The 24,747-nt window shown below is 39.9% G+C and overlaps 1 protein-coding gene across 1 annotated transcript in view; it reads left to right on the forward strand.

The window, feature by feature from the left end:
- eva1aa (eva-1 homolog A, regulator of programmed cell death a) overlaps positions 1-24,747 on the forward strand; it is a 73,122-nt gene that overhangs the window by 13,114 nt on the left and 35,261 nt on the right. The window contains exons 2-5 of the mRNA XM_085432013.1: positions 6,961-7,184; positions 9,220-9,343; positions 11,582-11,734; positions 19,170-19,313. Of these exons, the coding sequence (XP_085288139.1) occupies positions 6,961-7,184; positions 9,220-9,343; positions 11,582-11,734; positions 19,170-19,313 (645 nt within the window). The remainder of the gene's footprint in view (positions 1-6,960; positions 7,185-9,219; positions 9,344-11,581; positions 11,735-19,169; positions 19,314-24,747) is intronic.

Consider the following 24,747-nt stretch of genomic DNA (forward strand, 5'->3'; position numbering starts at 1 on the left):
TGCATTTTTTTAAATCCAAATCAGAACAGTTTAGCAGTGAGGACTGTACATGGCATGTTTACAAAAGCAGTTCGGCACTTTTCCTTGACATTATATTTTTGTGGTGCGGATGCCATTATGTGTGTGTTTTTAGTAGCATCCATGTGAACATTTGCTCATTTATCTAGGTTGTTTTTGATATAATTTAGTAACTTAGTTTGCCTTACCCAGCTGTAGTAGCAGAAGATGGCCTGAAGATGTGATTTACAACTAATGGTTGTTTTACGACTCTGCTTAAAAAGAATTAAAATATGAACTAAAAAATGCAATGTTGTTGTGCATATACATTTTTAATTTTTTTTACTTTGATATTTAAAAAAATGTTGAGATAAGTTAAATATTTTAGCCTTTGAAACTCTACTACGAGTAATCCTTGAAGGGCTTTTCTGAACTGAGGGGTATATGTCATAATATAGGTGTGCTTGTAGAACAAAGCGACTGGGTGTGCATCAGTAGTTAGTGAAGGTGGTCTTTGTCTATCTACTGTCTACCATTGAAAAAACCTAAAAAAACCCTCTTCCAATGGTCATTAAACCACGTCTTTAACGATATACACTGAGGTGACAAGACTCGTCATTAAGGGTACAGGGGTGGTCAATAACTCTCGTCTTTATGGGAGAAAGAGTTAAGCAATGTAAACAAACCTGGCAGAGAATCTTACTATAAATCAGATACATTTTCAATAGAATACAATTACAAGACTGGAGATAGTAGGACTTTCTTGAGAATGACCATCGATTTGCGAAAGACTTGAAGTAAAACAACATAAGTCAAGAATTTGGAGGGTTTGTCTTTAGTTGTTCATAACACAGTTAAAGCAAGAATCTGGAGAAATCTTTGTAATCCAAGTAGAAATTGTAACTGTCCTGTGCTCGTTTTGCAAATTGTCGCATGTTGCATGGTCATAATTCAAGTAGCAGGAAGAGCGGGACTATCTGGGTTGTTGTCAATGCACAGTTTAAAAGCAGACTCTGTGATGGATTTGATGAGAAATTTGCACATCTTTGAATGCCAAGTAGTGCATTTAGAGACTCATAAGGCAAGACACTTTATGCACATACATACTGGTTTTCCTGCAGTCTGGACTTGTCACAAGTCCGCAAGACATTTACTGCATCATGAAATGAAAAGTAGGACAAAAGAAATAGTTCAGCAGCTGAAACTTCATATCAAACATTTCACTTTTAAAACAGCAGTTTGTCTCCTTCTTATGGCGTGTTGTTAAAAGAAGAGGTGATGCAACACAGATATGAGCTCATTCCAACATTTTTGAATATGACTTTAAAGAAAAACACAGCTTCCAACAACCAATGAAAAGGTGTCAATATTTGATCATTTCTAGGCTTATCAGTCAAAAAGACATTCTGTTTCCCAACTATTTTCAAGAGGAGCGGTATTTCAAAGTCATGCTCTGCTCCGGGCCTTTGCATCTCATCTGTCGTTTAGGAAATGTAATTACTACAGGGCCTAAAGCCACCAGCATTGGCCTTTGGACCTCTGCTGCCACATCCTGTGAGTGGTGGCTTTTAGAAGCTCTGTCTTCCTCTCTCCATACAGCTTTCTTCCTCAGCAAAAAAAAAAACGGTCATTGTTTTTCTGTTCTTGTTTATTTAAACCACCATAAAGCATTAAATTATTAAGCTCCTTCTCCAGCATTCATCTTATTCTTTGCTTCCCCCCCTCTTCATTCTCTTCTTCCTCTTTTCAAGTACCAGACTTTTCCAGAGCAGTGCTGGAGTGTGGCCCGTGTCTTTGAGGCAAACCTCATCTCTTCCCCGAAATTACCACTTAAAGGGAATTCCTTTTCCAGCAAGCGAGCCTGCAGCCCTCCATCTTTGAACATTTGATGGTTTGATAGCTATAATTTGCTTAAAATAACACCAATAAATTTATGAAGCGGCAAATAAATGCCTAATGCACCAAGATGAAACGCAATACAGCCTTTCATGCTGTAGCGCTCGGGAATGTCTTTATTATTTAGTTTCTGTGGAATGTTTTTTTGAGGTCTTGTTACAAATATACTTTATCATATGTGAATGTTCTTGCACTTTTAGCTTATAGTTACAGCCTGTCAATTATCTCTAAAGTACAGTTTAAGCAATCACTTTTGTGGCATTAGGCTAAGCTGTAATCTCACAATTTTCTGCAATGTTATACATACTCGCCCAGTACAAGAGGATTTACATTACTGCACAAGCACCATAACACTGACTTAAAGGAGTAAGCAGCTAAAAAAGAAGCAGCATTAATGGTATTATAACACGTTGGTAGCATTTGCAATACTTCTGTCTTTCTTCAGGCCTGGCCAATAGGAAAAAGCGGCGTCTTTCAAAAACCGGGGAAAGCCCTGAGCATTAGTAACTGACAGACTTTGTAGTCGAACCGCTCCCCCTCTCTTTTATTCACCTCCACCTTCCCCTCAGTTCATGTCAGAAGTACCTGTCGTGCTCATTCTTAGCAGACACTGAACACCCCAGCTTAGTGTACCAAAAGTGAATTAGTTAGCTTCCTCTTAGGCTGACCTGAAAGGTGAGACAGGTAAGATTTCAGCTGAGGCTCCAGCTTGTGTGAGAGCACTTTATATAAGCTTTTCATCAGTTTGTACAAGACATGAAGGCAATCTTTTAAGCTTGTTTACCCACACCCAGGTGTAAATTAGCAAAGGCATTTGATATGCACTAGTTTGCGTACTAGTACTGATCCCTTGAGAGAACCACTATGCCAGCTGGGGTTTTTGTTATGTGATGTTGACACAACACAGCAGACCACCACTAATCTCCATCATACGTGACCTGCTCCAACCCTGGGTCAGACTTAAGGGTCATCACATGACCAGATATAGGGGGCTAATAATCGCAAGAGCCTCTGTTTTTATGCTTCATGACTGGCTGTGACAGTGGACATTATTTCCTGCTACCGGGATAAATTGCATAATGTGACAAAATCCTATTCGTGTAGGACAATAAAAAGACAGGTGCTGTTAACAAATCCCCGTGTGTACTTGTGCAGGCGTTAAATTAGCCTTTCAATTCAGTTCATGACAAGAGTTGAGCTGTTTTTACACGTGAAGCATCAGAGCCACAGCCTCCTGTCTTTTAATGAGAGAATAAACAAACCAGTAGACATAATAGTGCAGCGCTTTTGTCAAGAAAAAGGGCAGAGAGCTAGTTAAATAGGGAGTCTGCCCCCCACATGAAAAAGAACACAGGGGAAAAGGGAGGAGGAAAGACGCCTGGGTGTTCCTGCAGCATTGTCGAGCCTTGTGCCTTTGAGGGACACCTGTCATTGGCTGGGCAGTTCACACAGGTGCCTTAACGCCGTCTGATTTGTTGTCCTTAAAATGAGGCTTCAGTCAACAGGTAATGGAAACAATGATGACGATCTTGAAGAAGAGAGCGAGGCAGAGTGGAGGGAGGGTGTAGTGGTGGAGAAAAAATGGATTCTTTAGAAGGCACCTGAGGGTTTTGTGTGAGATAATCTGTTTGCCTTTTACTCACAGTCCTCCTTTTGTCGGGTGGAGGAAGGCGTATCGATGTGTTTGCGGTGCTCAGACTGTTGCTCAAGGATCGCTCTCTCAAGAAACTCCTCCTGCGAGTGGTCCGTTCAAATTCACTTATCTATCCTCAGTCCCCTCTCATTTACCCCTTTCGTAACCTCGGATGTTTCCATGGCTACACAACCCCAGCCAAGGCCTGGGTAGCTGGAGGGCCGCGCAAAATCGTGGTCTGTCACGGCACTTTGCCAAGAACCAGTTCCTAATAATGTGATACTGTTACACCATCACCCACACCCTGGTTTCAGGATCCAAACAGCAGGGCTTGTTCCTACCACGTTGTTTGTGTTGACGTTTTGCATGCATGTGTGTGTGTGTGTGTGTGTGTATTTATGTGTGTGTGGTCCAACTGCTTGGGGAATGCCAAGTTCCCTCTCACCCTGTGTGGAATGTGGCATGCAAAGCAGACCTGTGTGGTTGTGTGTGTGTGTGTGTGTGTGTGTGTGTGTGTGTGTGTGTGTGTGTGTGTGTGTGTGTGTGTGTGTGTGTGTGTGTGGAAGCAGGAGATTAGAGCTAAGACCAAAGAATTAAAAGAATCAAGGGCAATAATGATGTGAAAAGTGTAATTTATAAAACACACCTAATTCTAATTTATCTGACAGCTGCAGCTACTATCAGCTTTTTCTGTGTGTGTGTTTTTTAGCCGTTTGGGTCACTGAAAAACTCCTTGCACTGTGAAGATTTCATAAACTCTGTTTCTGCATCTGTGTGTGAGCAAATAAAACAAAGATTTTGTCTTGTAAGTCACAGGTGTGTGCCTATCTCCTGTACTGACATCAGACCGTGCGGTTACTGTTTGTAGGCTTTGTTTGTGGGGGGTTTACACGTGAATGCAGATAGTTTTCAGACTAAAAGCATTAAATGCCCTTTAAAAAAATACAGCCTGAATTCTAGTTCCGGTATCATCCTGTATCAGACCACTATATCTCACCATTTCTCAGCTATTAAACATTTCAATTATTCTACCTATTACCTTACCATTTGTACTATTTGTCTACTTGTAATTACATGACAATTTGTGACTAATTTCACATATTAATCCATTATGGTTAGCTAACAATTTTGTTTGTATTAGAAATCAATGTAATTCCTTTTCCTTGTTTTCATCAATTGTTAATTTATACTGTTTGCCAACAGTCTGTTATACTCTTTGTGAAAATAATGACAGTTTATAATCCAGATAAGCATTTTAAACTGTTAGCCATACTATAGGTATTTTTAATAATTTATTAACTATTTAACCATTATGGTTAGGTAACAGTTTTGTTTGTGGTCTTCGATGACAACTTAACTAGATTATCCATACTTTTATATTAAATCATGCTTATCATACCAAGAACTATTTTTTTTACCTTCATTGTCCCATATATTTAGAAACATTTCCAGCTTTTTATTCAAACGTATTGTCTTTTAATATCTTATTCATGAGTTTAGCTAGTTGCTATATTTCAGCGATATCAATTATAAACTTTTTCCTCAGTTATCTATACCATTAATGCTTTTTACATATATGTAAAACAAGCTGGGTCTATTTTTGTTCTGTTTTTGCCCATTATCTTTCTTAAGTCCCAAATTTCAACAGCCTATTAACCTAAATTCTGAAAACTCAGATCAGTTCAGTTCTTTTAGTTATTTTAACAGCTGAGTTGATCATTCCACCTATACTCTGGCTAACCATACATAACCTAGCACTTCAACAATGTCTTATAGAGCCTCTGAATTGTAAATTTAGGCAAAGAGTCCCCCACATGCAAATCCAAATGCTTACGTGCTCATTATTCAGGATGTTTTGTGTTTTTTTCTTTTAACCACAGCCCAACAACTTAGTATCTCACAAAGATAGAATCACCCAAATGCATGCAGGTAATATATACAGCTGTTACAGTAGTAAATTTAAAAGTGATCTATACCATCGCAGTATTATGGCACATCTACCTTTTCTCCTTTATCACATCACAGCCACAGGTGGAAACCGGTTACTGTGAGAAATGGTGGTTTAATAACCATCTCTATTTAGAGCGAGGCTGACCTTTCTACACCCAAGACTGTCTCCTGTTTCCCCTCTGCCTCTTTATCTGTGGCCATGGTGATAAGGGCACAATGTGTGTGTTTTGTGTGTATGTTCTGCAAGTCCACATCTGCTAATGTGTGTGTTAATGAACGCTGTCTTGGTGTTATTTCCTCTTTTCTACCAAACCCTAACCAAATAAAGGTAATTGAATGAGAGTGCGTCCACTTTGTGTGTGAACATGTGTGACTTTACTCCTCTGTAAACATGTTTGCAGAGCATTAACTGCAGAAAGAAGGCTGAGCTTACGTTGGAATGTGTTTTCTTTTGTTGAAAAGTAGCTCTTTAACATATTTTACCACCTGGATTAACAAAAAGTGGCTGCGTTTCCTTTTAGATATGGCAGACCTTTATAACTTCAGAGAAAAGAGATTAACTCAGTCCTTAAATTTTGGATTTTACAATTCCAGCCAGTTTTTCAAATGGAAGAAGCAAAGTGTTCTTTGGCAGCCAGCTCATAAATGAGCCAGACGGTCGAGAAAGACATTATATGGCAGCGGCCAAGGGATCAGCTCTCTTCTTTATCTGTTTCCTTCTCACAGACTGGAATGTTAATGGTGGCTTTGTGAGGAGTCCTCTGGAGTGACTGACAGCCGAGTGGCAGCTCTCGAAGACTCTTAATGGAAGAAAGAAACCTTTTCTTTAATTTGAAGCAGCATCTGAGTTCCTTGTTTCATGAAATGGTTATATAACATGTCTATTCACATGAACTGCCTTGCATAGTGCAAGAAAACATGGTTTCCAGCAAACAAATGAGATGCTAATAGATATCGAACATGTGGAGTTGGACATTAAAGGTTTACGAATAAGAGACGACAGGTCATTCCAGAAAGACTTTGTTTCAGAATTGTTCTTGGATCAATATTAATTCAGTTCAATTCCGGTGCAAAATCTTTCTATAAAAGAATAATAGTTTCATGTTTTAAAAATCATACTTTGCACATGTTTTTATAATATAAAACACAGCAGTTTGTTCTGTAGCGATAACAAAAGGGCTAAAACTTACAGCTGAATAAGATAAATCTTTACTTTCTTTTTTGCTGCACTAGTCAAGGCTTTAAAGGCATCTTTGAGCTGGAAGCAGTGATGTAGTTCTTTAAATGAAGGCTAGGCTAGCATGGTTACAACTCTCTGCATATGGAAATGGGATGGAATAAGAGATTAAGTAGTGCATCATAAAATTATACAACTCGAGAATGCTTAAAATTGTTAAGTATCAAGAAATTAATTATCAACAGATGGTACTGTTTAATGTGCAATAAATGAATGTCTGCGGTTCTGCTTTCTTGCTTTCTCACAGGCTATCTGTCCAAAGTGTTGAGGAACTACACAGCGAGGGCTTGTGACGGAGACTTCCTGACGGTGCGCTGCCCTTCGCGTGCCACCATCACCATCCAGTCAGCTTTCTATGGAAGAAGAGGTGCTTCTGATCCCCAGCAGTGCCCTCAGACCTACCAGGCCCTCCTAAGCTCCTATAAAGCTCAGGAGGATGATCGATATTGCTCTGTGTCCACTGCACTACAGGTAAATAGCCAGGCTCATTCCTTTTGCGCTATTACATCATCATTATTCACAACTGTGTATTTACCAGACTTTTCCTAAGAATAAAGAATCTCCTCCCACATTTGGCATCCCGCCTTCTGTAAGTCACTTCTTAATGCACTGCCTTTCTTTTTTGGGTTGAGAGAAAGTGTTCTGTAAAAGGTTCAAATTAGCCAAGGGTTAAACTCTGGAGAACCAACGATTATGTAATGCTTTGTGGGAACGTTTTCCGGCAAATTACACTCTCTAAAGAGGAAGCAGGCTTGTATGTTCCTGTGACACAAAGCGATTTCATGGGGTCTTTGCTTTAGCATCCTCTCCCAAATTGGGATGCGGCTGGACAAGGAGACCTGCTTTGCAGCACCAACACAAACACATCCTGTTCGGCATTCATTCAGTTGTTCGGTTTATTCTTAGGCTCCCCTGCCTTTTAGCATCAAACACCCTCCGTTTCCATAATAGATAGGGCTGCCATGAATGCACAGACACAGAGGCTGCATTGTGTCGAAGTGAGAGAATGACTGCCGTGCCACCCACATGAGCACCACCTGTTCGTGACCTTTGGTTTGCTGGCCTTACAGAAAGAATGCCTCCATCTACTAATGCTTGTTTAGTGATGCCTCAGGTTGACCAAGTGACATTTGTCCTTATCTTTTAACCTAATTATTTTCAAATCCCATTTATACTGATTCATTACTTTTTGTGCAATCAAACTTTACACCATAGAGATTTTGCAAGTAGCAAATATTTAGAATTTTTGCTGTAAAAAGGCAGATTAATCAATTCATTTCTGTCTGCCAGTAACTGAGTTCATAATTGTTTAATTAACATAACATAACTTTCTCACAGTGAAATTTTGGCAATAGCATTCAATAATATCTTTTTTTTTAGATTTTCAGCATGTAGTCTGATGGATGTGAAAATTCAGCCTTTGCTGTGTGCTTAATCTGTGATATGTAGAGTCATTCTTTGGTGTATTCAGTAAAAAGCTTTGTCTTATTTTGTATTCTTTCTGACTGTCAACACAGTTGGCACTGAAACTTGTCTGGGAAGATGAACACCTTCACTGAGCCTTCTAAGGTTACTTGTTGTCACCAGATTCATGCTCAAAAGGGGAATTTTGGTGTGTGGCGGGGAGATCCTCTCAAAAATGAGCGTGATCTTATTTATTTCCTATTTGAAAAGCTGTGAAAAGACTTTAATTTGTTGCTATGTGGATTAAACGGAGCTGAAGCAGTCTGATAAAAGAGACCAACAATGGCCATCACTTTGCAACATAATTAATTCTTCAGCACGAACACATGTGGTCGTTTCTCCTAAAGATATCGCTCTTTAAAAAACACAAACTTAAATATACTTTGTAACAAACAGGATCAAATATTGCATTTACTGCCTGTTTGCAAGCATGGATCAGTACCCAGCCATGTGCATGTTATTAATGTAACAGCTAATTCAATTCAGTGGTTTACTGTGTTTTTTTGTTTATGTAATACAGTGGACGTACACAGAAGAATAAGACTTCTCATTCAGTGCTTATTGTTTCATTATTTGATTTGGTTTTCTTGTTAGATCTGCTGACAACAAAAAGTATATTTCCAGACGTATTAGTCTTAATTGGCACCACAGTGAGGACCTTCTTGTCTATTTAGTGTGTTTTTAGGTGGAAGTCCACAAATTACGTTTGTTATCTTACCCCGGCACTATTTCAGTGGTAATTCATGTCTCTTTCCGTGCTTTTTCATAACTAATGCAACTCTTTTAATATTTAATTTAAGGGAGGCTCTGAACTGAAACCTTTCAGCTATTCCTGTGTGTTGGATTGGTCACTGGGCTTATAGCAGGCTAAAACATGAGAAAACGAAGTGGGTGAACTGATGCCATATACCCTAATAGCTATAAGCAACCTGTTTGAAGTGGTTTTAGGGTTTTTTTGCTGCTGGTCTCACTATCATTGGCTTGTTGTTTTCCCTCTAAACGTGCCTTTGTTCTTCTCCCGTTTTGTGTCACTTTGCTTCAGAAAATGCAGGACGAGTGCCAAGACAGAAGGAGCTGTCAAGTCCTTGTCAACAGCCGCGTGTTTGGGACGGACCAGTGTCCTGGGAGCAGTAAATACCTAATTGTCTGGTACAAATGCAGACCGAGTAAGTCCCTCGTCGCCCCGCGTTGTGACAGTGACAAAAATCTCTGTCCCTCCCTGTGCTTGAACCATTCTTTCTTTGTTTCCCCCCCTCACAACGCCAATACACAATACACAAGGGTGGTGTCAGGTCAAAACCAAACTAGTACACTAACAATCAAAGGAAATCCCAAATCAACCTTTAAAATTGTGTACCAAGGCTCTCCCCTGTAGCCACTTATAAATATCTGAATTTGAAATAGAAATTGGGGCTGAGCTATACTTTTTAATATATTACAGGTGATGATTATGCTTTTTCATCATTCTGTGAGGTACATGCCCGTAGAGTAGATGCTCATAATAGGTTTTTCCAACACAGCTGGACTCTTTACTGACTCTTTACTTTATCTAGCATCAGGATGTGGTATGTGTAGCTAACCCAAAAGCCAAAGTGCCATTGTTTGTCATGATAAAGCACTATGTCAATTAGTGGACATGCTATATATTTGAAATCAAGTATATTGGCAACAATTGAGGAATAAGGCTGGCTGCACAGGCAATACTGAATCTGCATCAATCAGTACTGGACACTGACAACCATATGTTATAGCCTCATACTCACTGGATGAAGAGACTATATCTGTTGTGATCGTGGCTGTCTAATCTGTATCTGTTATAAAAAACCTCAGATGGAAGGAGCTAGCTAACACCTCTCCAGCTGTGACTGGAGACCTTCTATAATATGTTATAACTATAGAGGCCATCTTTCATCTTAATCTGTCATTTCTGATTGAATTTAATTCTCTTATTTTCTGTTATTTTTATTAGCATGTATTTCTATTCGTATGTTCGGCACTTTGGTCAGTGGTTGCTGTTTTTAAAGTGTGTTATAAATAAAGTTGGTATGGCTTGGCTTGGATGACATTCATGGTAGCATGCAGTAAGGAGCATTTTGCTGTTTCAGCAGCTTGACCGTTATATGGCAGCCTGTTAATAGTAACGTTTGGTCTTCAACTGGAAAAACATGCTGTGACTTTGCTTATCCCGTTTATATACTTTGCAGCAGGTAGACACATAGTTTTAATGCTGGTCAAAATTTTCTTAAGTATATCTCATTCATATATTGACGCTGTTTCACTCTAGCCTCACACTTTTGCATTTGCTACTGACTAAATTTAAGCTTTTTGTTTCAGATGGAAATCCCAAACAATACTCTTGAGCATAAGGGGGTCAGACCTGGCAAGAGTATTTAAATGTATTTCTCATTTAACTACTTTTTGTAGGGAAAACCTTTTCTATAATTTTTCTATAAAGTCTGCATTAATTTAGGCATCAGTATCCGTGTGACTTCCTTCTGTGCTGCTTCTTTTATCTGAAAAAACCCCCGCTTTTTGCGTGCCTCGCTGTTTATCCTTGTCCATCGTTCCCCTTGTGATCCAGGAAGTTAAGAGTATCACTCCGGAGGGGAGCCACAGCAGTGCAGTAATCCCACCCTGATTCTAGTATTCATTCGTCGCTCAGTCCTGTGCTGAGCCGAGCCGCACTGAGCTGTGCAAAAGTTCACACAAGAGTGCCCACAACTCAGCATTAATCCACTGATCCCCCTGCCTTTCCTACTTGTTCCTTTCTCCACTGGACCCCAGGACCAATCAGCAGCTCTTTGTTCACTGTCACTTAACCAATGACTTCTCGGGGGGGAAGAGAGAAAGGCTGCATGGGGTGTTAGTGAGGTGCAACGGGCAGGTGTCACTGCCTCTGAAAAGAGAGGTGGCTAGAGGATGGTGTTAGTGAAGGAGAACAGGGAGGGTCTGAGACAGAACAAGAGTGAGTCCATCACAAAGAAGTATAACAAACTAGTCCTGAACATTTTCTTTGCTTTCTCTCTCACTTTTCTTTTCTGCATTCCTGTTCCACTTCCCACATGGATATAGAAACACTCTGCTGTTGTGTTTTTAGTTGCAGGCCAGTGGAGCTACTTCTTGCTGTCACAGGTCACTTTGGGTGGATGTGTCAGAGGAATGCCTCTGCATGGCTCTACATGTCCACCAATCTGTCCTCCCTCTGTCTCATGCCCATTACTCCGAATGAAAAATGGAGTCTGTGCTCTGCGCATATGATAAACTGCTAAGCAGAGGTTCTAATTTAGTGGTTCTAATTTGTATCTAATCAGCAAATATCCAGGAAATGAAAACTTATATCAAATATTATTAAATAATTTTTCTTTGGTTGACAAGCTTTCTTCTTTCTCTCTCTGTATCCACAGATGAGTATAAGAGTAAGGTGGTCTGTGAGGAAGATAAGATGAGGCTAAGCTGCAAACAGGGAATGCAGATCGCCGTCTACTCCGCCATGTTCGGCCGAACTCTGCAGGGCACCCTCGAGTGTCCCCTTCTCCACAGGAGGTCTCCATCAGTGGGTGAGAAACCTTCTTGTTTTCCTTTTCTGTCACTTCAAGTATGCAGTGTTTAAAAATCTACTTCGCTCTTGAAAACTGTATTTTTTGGCAGTTTTTTTTAATAGTTCGTGATCATTCAATGACTTCCTTTTTTACAAAGGTGCCTCGATCGTGTGATTGTGTCATGTATTTTCATGAAAGGTGGCACTTTTTGCACATTTGTATCATTCCTCATATAATCAATTTAGGGGTCAGTCCGAGGTCAGGGGAGGAGTAATAAGTAAGGAGTCATAAAACAAGACACTAGCTTGGCTTGCAAATCAGGCCTACATGTGTTTGCATGTAGTTAAAAAGAGTCTCCTTGTCGTGCTAATGCTCTTATACATATTAATGAATGGGAAGAGTGCAACTTCAGGTCGCCGTTTTTTTGCTAAAAGACAAAAATGCCTTGCAGCGAAGACATAATCTAAACATTCAGGTGTCATTACATTGAGCAGATGTGAAAAATGAAAAGGTTTTAATAATGAGCGTTACACGCCTGGACTCGAACTCCAGTGAACCACAAAGAGAACTACAAATACAGTCAGGTTCAAAACACCTGCTGAATCCCCCCTTCATGAAATGTCTTTGACGTGGGCGATATTGCCTTGAGATGCTGTTGTGGTTTGGAAACCTTCATTCCTTCATTTCCTCCACTTTCTTTGACTGAGAGGCTCTAGAGCAAACACTGGTCTGTCACACCCATCCCTGATGTCATCTATTCAAACCTCTTTGCACTTCTTCCACAATCACTGGTTGATAATTTCACTTTTAGAAGCAATTTACCTTTTGTCATTTCATCATCTTGTTCTCGGAGCATTTTGAGATAAAGAAAACCACCACTGAGCATCAGGTAGACACACACTAACGTGCACACATTGCCAGGGGAATGAGGAGGAATGTAGATCAGATGTCCCTGTCATCAAAAGCACTGAGTTTGGACTGTTGAAAAGGAACATATTGAGTTCCCTCCAAGTATGCATGTTTGTTATGTGCATGTGTGAGTGCATGGGATACCCAAATGTACCCCTGGCCTTGTTTAGAGGAATGTTAATGACTTTAAACTTGGATCCGTGGCAACTATTAGTATTAGTTTAACCACAGGTGCTGTTGTGGTGGCCTTGACCCTTTTGTCAGGTAGTCTTTTCCTCTGTACAAGGAGGAAGCATTGGACCAGACATGTGGCAAGTAGGTGTAGCAGGTGAGACAGGGCTGGTTTCAGATATGGTTTCAGACTCTGGGGTTAAATACAGTAGCTCTGAGTATTGATCAAAAATCTAATTGAAGCAGGGGAGACGTGGTGTTTACTGAAAAATCACATATTCACCATTAGTGTGTTTATGTCGACTGGAGACTCAGATACACACAAACGGCTGTTCGCCCACTTTATAGAATGAGTTTTCCTCTCTCCATCACATACACACATGTGTGTGCATGTAAACACTGCACTCACCCACAACCACCCCCTGAGCTGTTCCAGACAGTCTGGTGGTGCTGTAGTGGGATTTCCCCTGTCATCTCTATCTTTAATGTGGCTCTCATGTCACCTGGAGCAGGAAGTGAGGATGTCTTAAGTGACAGCTTAGACAAACACTGTTAATTATTTCTAAATGCTTTCCCCCTTCTTTTTTTACCCTCCCGAAGCAGCGTGGAGCCTCAGCTGCATGTGTGTATTTGTGGTTCTGCATGTCTGAATTAATCTTGAGGTTGGCAGTCGCTGTAAACGCAAGTTGGTTTTGTGTCTGTTTTGAATTTAAGTTTCCTTAAATGCAGGTTCAAATGTGCTAAACGGAATAGGTTATGGTAATCTCTCAAACCTTCCTGGCAAAGTTGCAGCCTGAGGTGTGGGATCAACCGCTGAACTCACACAGCTGACTGCACGGCCCAGGTATGCTGTGCATAGTGTAATGTTAAGGAATATTACAGTGCTTTGCTTGTACACTGTTAGATGCACAAATTTAGACAATTTAACACTAGCCACCTGCCAAATAGACAGAAATTTTTTGTGATAACTTGTGCTAGCTGTTGTCTAACAAACAAATGTCTTCTGGAGGTAATTTTCTAGTCAACTTATTTAACTTAATTAGATTTGCCGCAAGGAATTTATGCCATGGAAAACCACTGTCTGCTTTCCTTTTGAATGCAAAAGTCCTGGAAAAGTATAGCAGGAAAAAACAAGTATGTACATAGACATGTACTCACAACACAAGGATTCTTTGATCTTGTCTTCTGGGTGGGAGTGGCGGAGTTGGACGGCTTTTGGCGGCGATGAAGAATCCTCAAAGTAAAGGGGCCTGCTTCAGCCCTCCTCTCTCATCTGCCCCATTACCACGATACATACCTCTTGACATCTAAATAGCCCCCCATGCTTGGCATGCAGGATCTTAGAGTGTGTTTTTTTTTTCTAAAATAAAAGGAAGGCCACTGTGCTTTCCCTTTTGAGTGTGTGCTTTGAAAACGATGGTTCAGACTTTAGTCTATTTGCAGGTTGGATACTAGATTATTGTGCACAGCTGCACACTTTAATACTTCCATTTTGGACTGCTTGTTCCATTTTTAGGGTGTGAGATACTTCACTGTAACTCTGTCTGTATTTATTGCAGACACTAATAGATGCAGAGCAGATAAGTAGCATGTTTATGCTGTTTTGGACTTTGCTGATATAGATATAGATTTATGTTAAATGTGCAGGTCTGTCTATTTAAATCAGTCCTGAAAGACCTGAGTTGACAGATTTCTGTCAACAAATTGTTACTGGTTGACTGTTTTTCCTAAAGTTTACAAAAATATCATCAATGACATTTGTATACTGGCTATCATGAATTTCTCAGGCTGCATGTTTTCTATGATAACAAGCTCATGCAGGGTTAAGGTGATAACACACATAGCACACATACCAAATTCTCTGATTTGCTGGAATGATTGTGACATAACTTGCTATCGCCTTACAAACCCACACAAGCAAAATCCTCTGTACAGTACTGTGCAAAAGTCATCAAGCCCTTTGTATTTTACTAAGAATATAACAAACAATTGGAGTTATTTCTGGAAACATGCATAGGAGTACAGCATATGTGGCAAAAATAGAGTTTGTATTCAATATGACCACCTTTATTCTTAAACAGAGCCCGAACTCCTTTAGGCAAAATTTCTTATAATTTCTTTAAATAGTCTTCTGATCGCAGATTCAGCTAAAGTAATGGACACAAACTTTGTGTTTTTGTGACAGGCTGCTTGTAACAAAGTGCCTAAAGATACATTTTAAGTTGTTTGTTAAGTGTAGACACAATGCTGGTTCGTCCCTTGAATTAGGTGCCTTTTTTATGCATGAATGATTCAAAGGTTGGTGTTAATTGGCTTAACCAACAAAACGGGACGAGGACTGCAATTAAAATGAGTGAAAAAGCAGCCAATGTTTAAAGAAAAACTACTATAGCTAAAGATGACTTAAAAAAAAACTCAAGTTCCTGCTCCTTGCAAGCAAAAAGTGATGATATGAGGGGTGGCTCAAGACTTTTGAAAAGTATTGTTTATGTCTGGCTGTAAAATATGTTTCCAGAGAAGTGAAAGAACATTTTGGGGTAAATGCGTGTGGTGTTACCTTGGGTAAAAGGTTGTCTGTCAATGTATCATTGACATCTACTGAAAGCATTTGGCGTGTGCAGATCCTTTCACCTTATCACCATATCTGAAAGTCGCTCTTCTATTACACAAAGAGTTTAAATCCCACAACAATGAGTTAAACCTCCCTATTAAATGATACGTATTGCCGATGAGTCAGAACGAAAGAGGAGTCGAGTGTTTTCCATCCATTGTCTTGAAATTCCAGGAAAGGTGTGCGTGGGTGGAAAACTTGGACTGTTATGGTGGTTGTAGTGACAATTTACTAGGAAAGGTTGCTGTACTCTTTGCACGTGTGTGTTCATTTGTGTGTTTGGATATGTATGTGCTCTGAGGTGTGTTGCGTTTATTTGAAAACACACAGTTGCTGTACACCAACCTCAGAATGTATGACAGTGAAAATGCACTAACCTTACAGGACATCAGGCTTAATACATGTGCTCTGTGATGAGTGAAACTCAAGATGTGGCTTTCTACTGGATAAATTATTATCTTTTTTTCTTTTAAAACAATTGAATGACATGAAATGCCACATCACACAGCTTTAGGTGGTTTCTCCACCCAGAATCGCCCTTTCATTGTATTAGGAAATCAGCTCAGTAACTTTTCGAACTGTGTAATTCCTTTTAAGAAAAGTACTTGTAGGTGCTTTTCTGTGTGTGACCTCAGTTTATGTTTCCTGCTGTAATTAGTCATCATTGAGAGTAAGTGTGTGTTTGTTTGTGTATGCATGTGAATCTGTGTGCATGTGTGTGTGTATCCAGGAAGCTCCTCCCTTTCCTCATATGCTGCTTCTCTTGACTATGGGCCTACTCTTCTGAGCTATAGTCCTGTCCTTGTTGGGTGTGTGGAGGATAGAGGGGTGGTGGCCCAAGCTTGGAAAATTGGAGAGGGTAAAGGTTAGAGGTAACAGGGGTTATTCATGCCGTGTGTATGTGTGTGTGTGTGAGAGAGAGAGGGGAACTGTTGTATGCTTGTCTCTCTGTGTTAAGACCACTAATGAGAGCCAGAGGAGGTCAGGCCCTTGGGAGTGTTCTTTTAAACTACATAGAAATTCTGTGTGTGGCTGAGCTGGTGAACAAAGAATACATGTGTGTCTCCATCCTCTCTATCAGCTCCTGAACCTCTAAGTCCCACCCCATTTTCTGTGAGCTCTGTGCTCAGCTAATCACCCAGTCAGCGAATCTAAGGTGCAGCTAATGGGGGTCTGTCTGTCAGTGGACTTGGCTTGTCAGGCCCTCCGGACAGGAAAAAAGAGCGGCAGAGAAAATTGAGGCACATTCGTCAGAGCAGGAGGTTATTGAACTGAATCAGAATCAGAATACTTTATTAAGCCCTAAGGAAATTATGTAATTATGTAACGGCGGTAATATATTTATATATTGCTATAAACAGTGATCATAAAATTAACTAGTACAAATGTACATATTGTAGAAAAATATAATGTGATTAATAAAGGAAATAAAAGCCAATAGTTACAACATTGATCTCTGTCATAGACACAGACTGCTTATCAGTTTGTCTTACATAAACAGATAATAAACTGCTAATATGGATAATAAACGTTCACATTAAACGCCTCCTCACCACTTTATTATGTACACCTTGGTAATACTGGGTTGAACCCCCTTTTGCTTTCAGACCTGTGTTATTTCGGCATAGATTCCTCTGAGATTCTGTTCCATATTAACATGATAGCATCACACAGTTGCTGCAGATTTGTTCTATGATGCAAATCTCTCATTTCACCACGTCCCTTTTTGATTGAGAAGTGGGGATTGAGGAGGCCAACTGAGTACATGTTCAAGAAATCAGTTTGAGATGATCTAAGCTTTGAGACATGGTGAGTTATTCTGCTGGAACCAGCCATATTAAGATGGTTACTGTGCGGTCATAAAAGGGATGGATATCGTCAGCAACAATATTCAGGAAGGGTGTGGCATTGAAATGATGCTCAACTAGTACTAGGGTGTCCAAAATGTGCCAAGAAAATATCCCTCACACCATTATGCCACCATCAGCTGGCTGAACCTTAGATACGAGCCAGGGTGAATTCTGACGCACAGATTAAGCACATTCTGACGCTTCCTCTGAATGCTGCAGTAGAAATCAAGGCTCGTGTGACCGTGCAACTTTTTTCATCTGTTGTGCGGTTTTACTTAGATGTACCTGCACGTCAAATGTACTTAATGACTTGTACCATAGTCCTACTTCTGTCCTGTCCTCAGGATGCAGCTCAACATGTAAAGTCTGGCACTGCAAATTTAACGGTAAGGTAAGAAAATTAGTAATTTACTAAATCAAAACAAAGTTGAGTTGCCATTTTCATAATTTAAAAAAAATTATAAACAAATTAGAAACCAAGTTTTTCCCATAAGTTTAAGACTGATGGCAGAATTCAAATGAACTTTTTTTTTTTTTACATTACTCCACATGTTTTAAGTGACAGCAGGAATTATTCCACCTTTGAGTTATGGTCCTTCATATCCAGTTACTCTCACTGGTTCCCACAGGCTTTCACCTCACTACATCCTGGTTGGGAATTCCACTATGTCAGCTCCAGCTGGGGGTGTACCCGTTTGATCTGTGTCCAGTTGAACCAACAGTGATTCAGGCTTACTTCATTGAGAAGCTTAATGCTTTGCATATGCTGTGACCTGTAACCACACAAGATTTATGGAACAGATTTCCCCGCAATTTAGTTATATAACATAAACTGTAAAATAAGTCTCCTGCTTATAAGACAGGCCTGCACGGTTACAGGCCATCCAAGGAATTCCCAATTTTGATATTATGCATGACCGCTAGATTACCCTCAAACACTTCCAGGCTATGACATTTAACCTTTAGCCATAATTTGTTGAGGCTTGCTGACACTTGAACCAAGTCTTAGCCAGCATGCCCTCGATAGCTTTTTTCTGCACTTCTCCTTCTGCGTGGGCCACCAAGACAGCCGAGTGTCCATTTTCAAAGGCTCATTTCCTTGTGTTGTTTTTAGGGGTTAGATGGCCCGTGGGGGGCCCGGGAAGCATCCATGTGGAACCAAGGGCCCTCCACATTCCCACAAGACCACAACAGGAGTTGATTAGTGCTTCTCACACCTTTATCCTTAGTGTCACTGGAGTCATGTGGAGATATGTAGAATGGGAATTCCACTGGGACTGCACCTTTGAGTACTTTTATATTTCCTTTGCTGCTTAACTCATTTGCAGATTATTGGCTTAGAAGTGCCATGTCAGCTTCTGCAGCTGTGTTACAATTATGGAATAAAGGAATGAAATCAAAGCCAAAAAACGAGGAGAGGAGTTGGCTGGTGCTTAGCGATGATGTATGAGAGACGTATCCATTACTTTGACTGGTCTCCATACACAAACACTCACACACCCACATGTATTGGATCAGATATCCTTTAGACAATGTAAGGCCTGCGGAAGGTTCTCTATGTGGGTCTGATGTGGACACAAACTCCATCATGGGATCTGAGATGTGTGTGTATGTGTGTCTTTGTAAGTGTCACGCCATCTAAGAACACAGAGCATAAGAAATGTAAATTGATAATAGTTATTGGGGAAGTAGTTTGGACTTTCAGTCCATTTATATAGAAAATATGTTAACAGAAATCTTCATTTTTTTAAAAATGCGTTTGCCTGTATTTTTAACAGAAATCCACATTTTACAATGCTAGTGGAATTTTTCTGTAGACTATAGTTGATGATCCAGTGGAATAGACATTACTGAGATGTGGGTTTTACAACAGAGTATTACATATGTTTCCCCATCTCTGTTTTTATTCCAGAGTGCCAGTCGTCCGTGGCTCTGCAGGTTTTGACCAACCGCTGCCAGGGAAAGAAAACCTGTCTCATCCGAGCTTCCACGAGAGAGTTTGGAGATCCGTGTTACGCTGGCACCAGGAAGTACCTCAGCGTCATCTACACCTGTGGTGAGTCCCCAAGAAACCAATACTCATGGTTTAGTTTTTGCCTGCCACCAGGGGGTGATGTTTGCTAATTTATCAGCTGCACTCCTGCCCATCATGTTGGACCCCAGTTTCAGGATGAGGGACACTAAAAGGGGTTCTGCTGTAGTTGCAGAAATATGATTATCATCTGCGATGATTGTGGTTATGGTGAATAAATATGGGTAACAGGGGGATAATTTGTTAGGCTTATAATTTTTACTTTGAAAGGAAACTGAAACAATAAAATAATTTCGGAAATAGTTTTTTACTGAAATGAGGAAACTATTCGAGGATTTAAATGCTTCTACATGTATTTTCCACCTCAGATCTTTAGTGAAGAAAACTACATTAAGCACTGGATATTGTGTTTAGACCTTATGTCTGTGCGGAAGGATGAGATTAATGATCTTCTTCCTTTATCAGTTCCCCTCCCAAGAGCTAATCTGGACATGTCAAGACTGTAATTAATTAACCACATGCTTTAGACATGCACAAAAGTATACATACACAGACAGGAACGGATCAATCAGCACCATGCCCGGGAATCTCTTAAATCCATAAAATCCATTTGCCCAAACACCCAAAGTAACATTCGTTCTGTTGTTTGCCTTGGCATTTCAATCTGAATTCTGAATTTATTTTATAGATTTTGAGATTTTTTTGTGTGTGGTGTAAGTAATTTTCTGCTGCCTTTCTGCTATACAGTTCTTGTCATTTCTTGCTTCAGGGGATAATCTGTATCTTGATGTTGTCATGAGAGTTTACAGCTTGTTTATAGTCTGGTTTTGGAGATCCTCCATGCTGAATCTCCAAGAACCGTCAACTGTGAGCTAGTCATTGCAGACAAGAATACGGAGACTGTTCAACTGTGTTTATGGAATCGTTTGGAATGAATCTGTGTCTGACCTCTCTTATCTGTCACTGATAGCACAGTGTATTATCCTTACAGCTCTGGTACTGAGTTTGGCTGGTAAATGTGTGAGTGTCTGTAGGGCCTCAGAGACAAATGAGATAGAGGACGGATGTAAGATGCTAACACACACAGAGGGGGATGGGGAAGCGGGAGAGGGAGGTCTTCTGGGCTGCGGTGGGAGTTGAGAGGGTTGAACGTGAGTAAATCAGTATAACTGCAGTAGACATGAAGTCACTGGTTTCTTCAGGCTCTCTCAGAGTGATAATTTTGGGGGATCCTCTTTCGTTGGTGGTTGAATGTGTGCAGAACTGACCCCATTTTTGTCAGAGTAGGGGATGAAGGCTGTCTGTCCGCTCATGATTGGTGGTATTTATGTGCATGTGTGAGTGTGGTGGTGTGCTTTGTTCCAACTGGCACTGACTTACAAACTGACTGAGAGCACATGATCACCGGAAAGAAATCGCACCTTTAATGCCTTTTCAAATAAATACCTGTTATTAGCAAATATTTTATTGATCTTAGGTTTATTATAGTTCAGAATTTACTTTTTGCACTTATGTTTTAAAATCTACAATGTGTTAGATGTTTAACTTTGAGTATTCAGGTTTGTGATTCTCTATGCCCTGTGTTGAGAACCTTTAATGGACTATAAACTGCTATTTTCATGCTTTTGAACCATTCTAAAAGTAAGACAAGGATTAGGGCCACAGAATAGATGTTTTTGGTCATGACTTTAAAAAGAAATCCCAGAATTATGACATTTTTTGGAAAATGCGGATTTTTTCACAGTTTTTAGAAACAAAAAGTCAGAATTTCTATACAACCCCAGGGGTGCCCTCTGGAATGCCTTCTGAATAACACAGCAGCAAATGACCTGGAACCTGCCATCAGTCTATCAGTAGATCTCTCTCTCTCTCTCACACACACACACACACACACACACACACACACACACACACACGCCACTGTCAAGCACCATTTACAACCACTACCCTAGGAGCTACAGATTAGTCAGAAATAGATTGTTAGATGTCTGAGGGGAAAAAGTCAGAATTCTCAGTTTCAGTCAAAATTCAGATAAAAAAGAAAAAAAAAGAAAAGTCATGACACCTCTGTACTCGTGTCTACTCTCTCTCTCCCTCGCACACAGACACACACAGTCATCCACCCTTCGTTATCGCCCTCAGCTTGCCTCTGATTTATAATTCCATCAGGGTCCAAGCTCCAGCTTCTTCATCATACAACCCCAGGGGTGATCTACTCTTTAGGAATTAAACAGCAGCAAATGGCCTGGAACCTGCCATCAGTCTACCAGTAGATCACACATACACACATACACACTCTGCACAGCCACTACGTCAAGCATCATTTACATCATCCCTAAGCTTTATTTTCTCTCCAGGAGTCCAACTGAGTGCAGTTCATTTAACATTTGAATATTTTAAGGAGATGATGTTTAAAATATATGTGTAAGAATGCTTCCTGTATTCCAAATTATTCATAGGCTAAGCTTGAAAGTATTTGCCTCTCTCCTCCTGAAGATTGATGAATGAGTCTGCTTTCTGCAGAAAGCAAAGTTCCGCTGCGACTGCTTTGAACAATCTTCCTTTATGACTCATTAGTTACTTTGTCAAGATGTTTGGTGTTGGAATGAAAAACTGCCTCACTCAACAGTTATCTATATGTATATTTAATACAGAGTAGGTGGAAATATTTTGGCAATGTATAGTTAGAAGAGCTCAATATGCCTGTCCTGTAGCTCTGCAACATAATTCTTCCATCTTGCCAATAACTCTCTTTTTCCAGACAGCCTGAAGGCATCCTGTTTCTGTATGTGCATGTCTTTATACCATCAAACACGGTGTTGTCTTTGAATTATTGCAAAAACATGATTTATGGATCCCCCATGCTAATCCGATCGTATCTGGATGAATCTTTCTCTTTCAAGTGTCAAGGGTCTCCCAGTTCCTACCCAGTGCACAGTTATTCTCCTTGCCTGAGAGTTATTAAAGCTTCAGATCTCAAAGGTGTGTTATAATGGGTCATGCTGATCAGGCCACACAGCCTCTTTTGAACCATGTAGCACAGGCTTTAGGGGGATAAAAGGTTATGGAAAGCTTGATGGACATAGGATCCCTCAAAAATCCTAATGAAAGTATGATGAGTGCATTAATATAGTTTATGTGTTCTTGATATAAAGAACTTCCACCACTTCTCTGGCCTTTGGACCAAACATGGAAGTGAAGCAATGAAGTAGAGCTAATGAGCTAAGTTTATCTCAGTTCATGGCTTAGTGTCATTTTCTTAGAGCTGGTCAAAATGTAGATGCTCAGATAAACATTATTTTCTATTTGTTTTCTAATGTAGACTTTGTAAATACTTCACTCAGCGTGGATCCTGCACCAAGCCTGGTGTCCTATCATGCGATTTTAAAAGACAATAAGTCATTTCAGAAGTCTTTGTTTGCTCATGCCCCACCTCTTCACCGAGTTTTATGAAATTCCGATGGGTAGTTTTTTGCATAATGTTGCTCATACAAAGGTGCACAGACATGTAAATGGTGCTAAAAACACAAATCGTTTCCTCTTTAGCAGTGGAATAAAAAGTCGAGTAATAAAAGTCGAGTATATGTGGTTTCATAGTGCCCCTCACAGTCAAAAATAAGCCGCCGTGCTGTCTATCACGCCAGTTACATGTGCCAAAAACATGTACACTCCATAGTGATTTTGTAGTTCACTTGTACAATTATTTTGCAGTCTAACTTTATGAACAGCCACAGAATAAAAGAAACCAGTGATTATGTTTTCAACATTTGTTTCTTAATCTTTTTTCTTGTAGTATTTGAACTTTAGTGTGATGCGGAAATACAGAGATATATGGAGGTGTGGTCACTGGAGTGCACCGATGGTATTTTTAACGGACAAAGGACGGGCAGTGGAGGCCGTGGCTGCCAGACATAGCTCAGCGGGGGCTGATTTAGATGTAACTGGGGGAAAGAGAGGAAGATAAAGATGTAATTCAGAAACTTGAGGGTTTGAATTCTCCAAGTTGGTTATGTGGACACGAACACTCACGCGCACATACGTACAAATACACATGGACATAGATACTTGAGGAACACATGCGACCGCTGGTAGCCACAAACTCCTCTGGCTGCCCCACACACATTCATGTCCTGTCAGCAAAGAGACTGAGGTTGATGTTTATTTAGGCTCTCATGCACAGAGCTGCAGTCCAGCTGGGCAGCCAGTAGTTGCTGCTGGGCCCCATCATTCCCCCTTAGAGCGTATCCTAGAGCTGTATGACTGGTGGTCATATGTCCCAAAATATACCAAAGTATGGTATTCACCTTTATTCAGCATGTGTAACCTGACATGCATACTAGGGTTATCAAGACACTAGAATTTCAAACTCAGTACAGTTACCCAGGAAAATACAAGGGGGAAAAAACGTGAAACTTAGAAGTATTTTTATTTTTTTTGTTTTTAAGTTGTCTTACAAAATAAAGTAACATAATTGTAAGGTATATATAAGACTCTCTTAGAAAGTGCAAAAAAGACATCAGTGTTTTAAGGCTCTCTGAGATCGTGCTGTGCCTCTAATCACTTGGGACTACATTTCCATTGTTGATCAAATGGAGCTGGTAATATGAGCTACCACTATTTCTATTTAGTTATTGTAGGCTTTTCTTTTCTATCTGGGGCTTTAAAACAAACATAAAACTTTTAAGATGAATATAATTGCATTATCTTGTTAAACTAATCATGTCTATTAACATTTCAGACGAGCAGGACTGATCATGTTTGCTGCCTAGCTCCAACATTAACACTGTAATTTTATTATTGGCCACAGTGATAACAGCAGCTAATGTGGCTGTTGAGAAATTGCTAATAGCTAAATGGCTAATGGTAGCATGTGTACTATCCAAATTAAGATTAATGATAACTGTGAAATGTAATATTTCAATTCCTCATAAATTGTTATTCAGTGCTGTGAATGTCAGTCATTTCAGCTGCTAGTGAGGGAAGGGGCATATGGCGAATATGGCGCTGTTGCTATCAATACTGTTTTAAATGACTATCTAATCTGATAGAAATTTTTAATATTGCTTAGTATCTGAGTATTCACCTAAATTCTTAATCTTTAGCATCAATAACAGTCTTGCTAGTTTTTTAATTCAGGTGTTTTTAAGGCATCTTAAAAAAAGAAAAAGTCATTTGTAAAATATGATCATGGTGAATGCGATGATCAAAAGATTATTTATCTTCAAATAAATATATTTACTGTTGGCTCGTCTGAGTATGAAGGCACAAGTTGCTAGGTTTTGCTCTTAAGGACTTATTTATACATTTTCTGGAAATAACCATCACCGTTATTTAATTTTCTTTCATCCTGTTTGGTTTTATTATGAATGACTCAGCATCAGCTTGTGACTTCATTATTAGTTTGAACAAAGGAGCTTTCAGGATGCAAAAATGAAAGCAAATTTCCTGTAAGCTGGAG

This window comes from Copadichromis virginalis, linkage group LG15, assembly GCF_057382275.1.
Source record: "Copadichromis virginalis isolate Kocher_CV1m ecotype Utaka linkage group LG15, C_Virginalis_male_GT1.1, whole genome shotgun sequence".
NCBI classification, from domain to species: Eukaryota; Metazoa; Chordata; class Actinopteri; order Cichliformes; family Cichlidae; genus Copadichromis; species Copadichromis virginalis.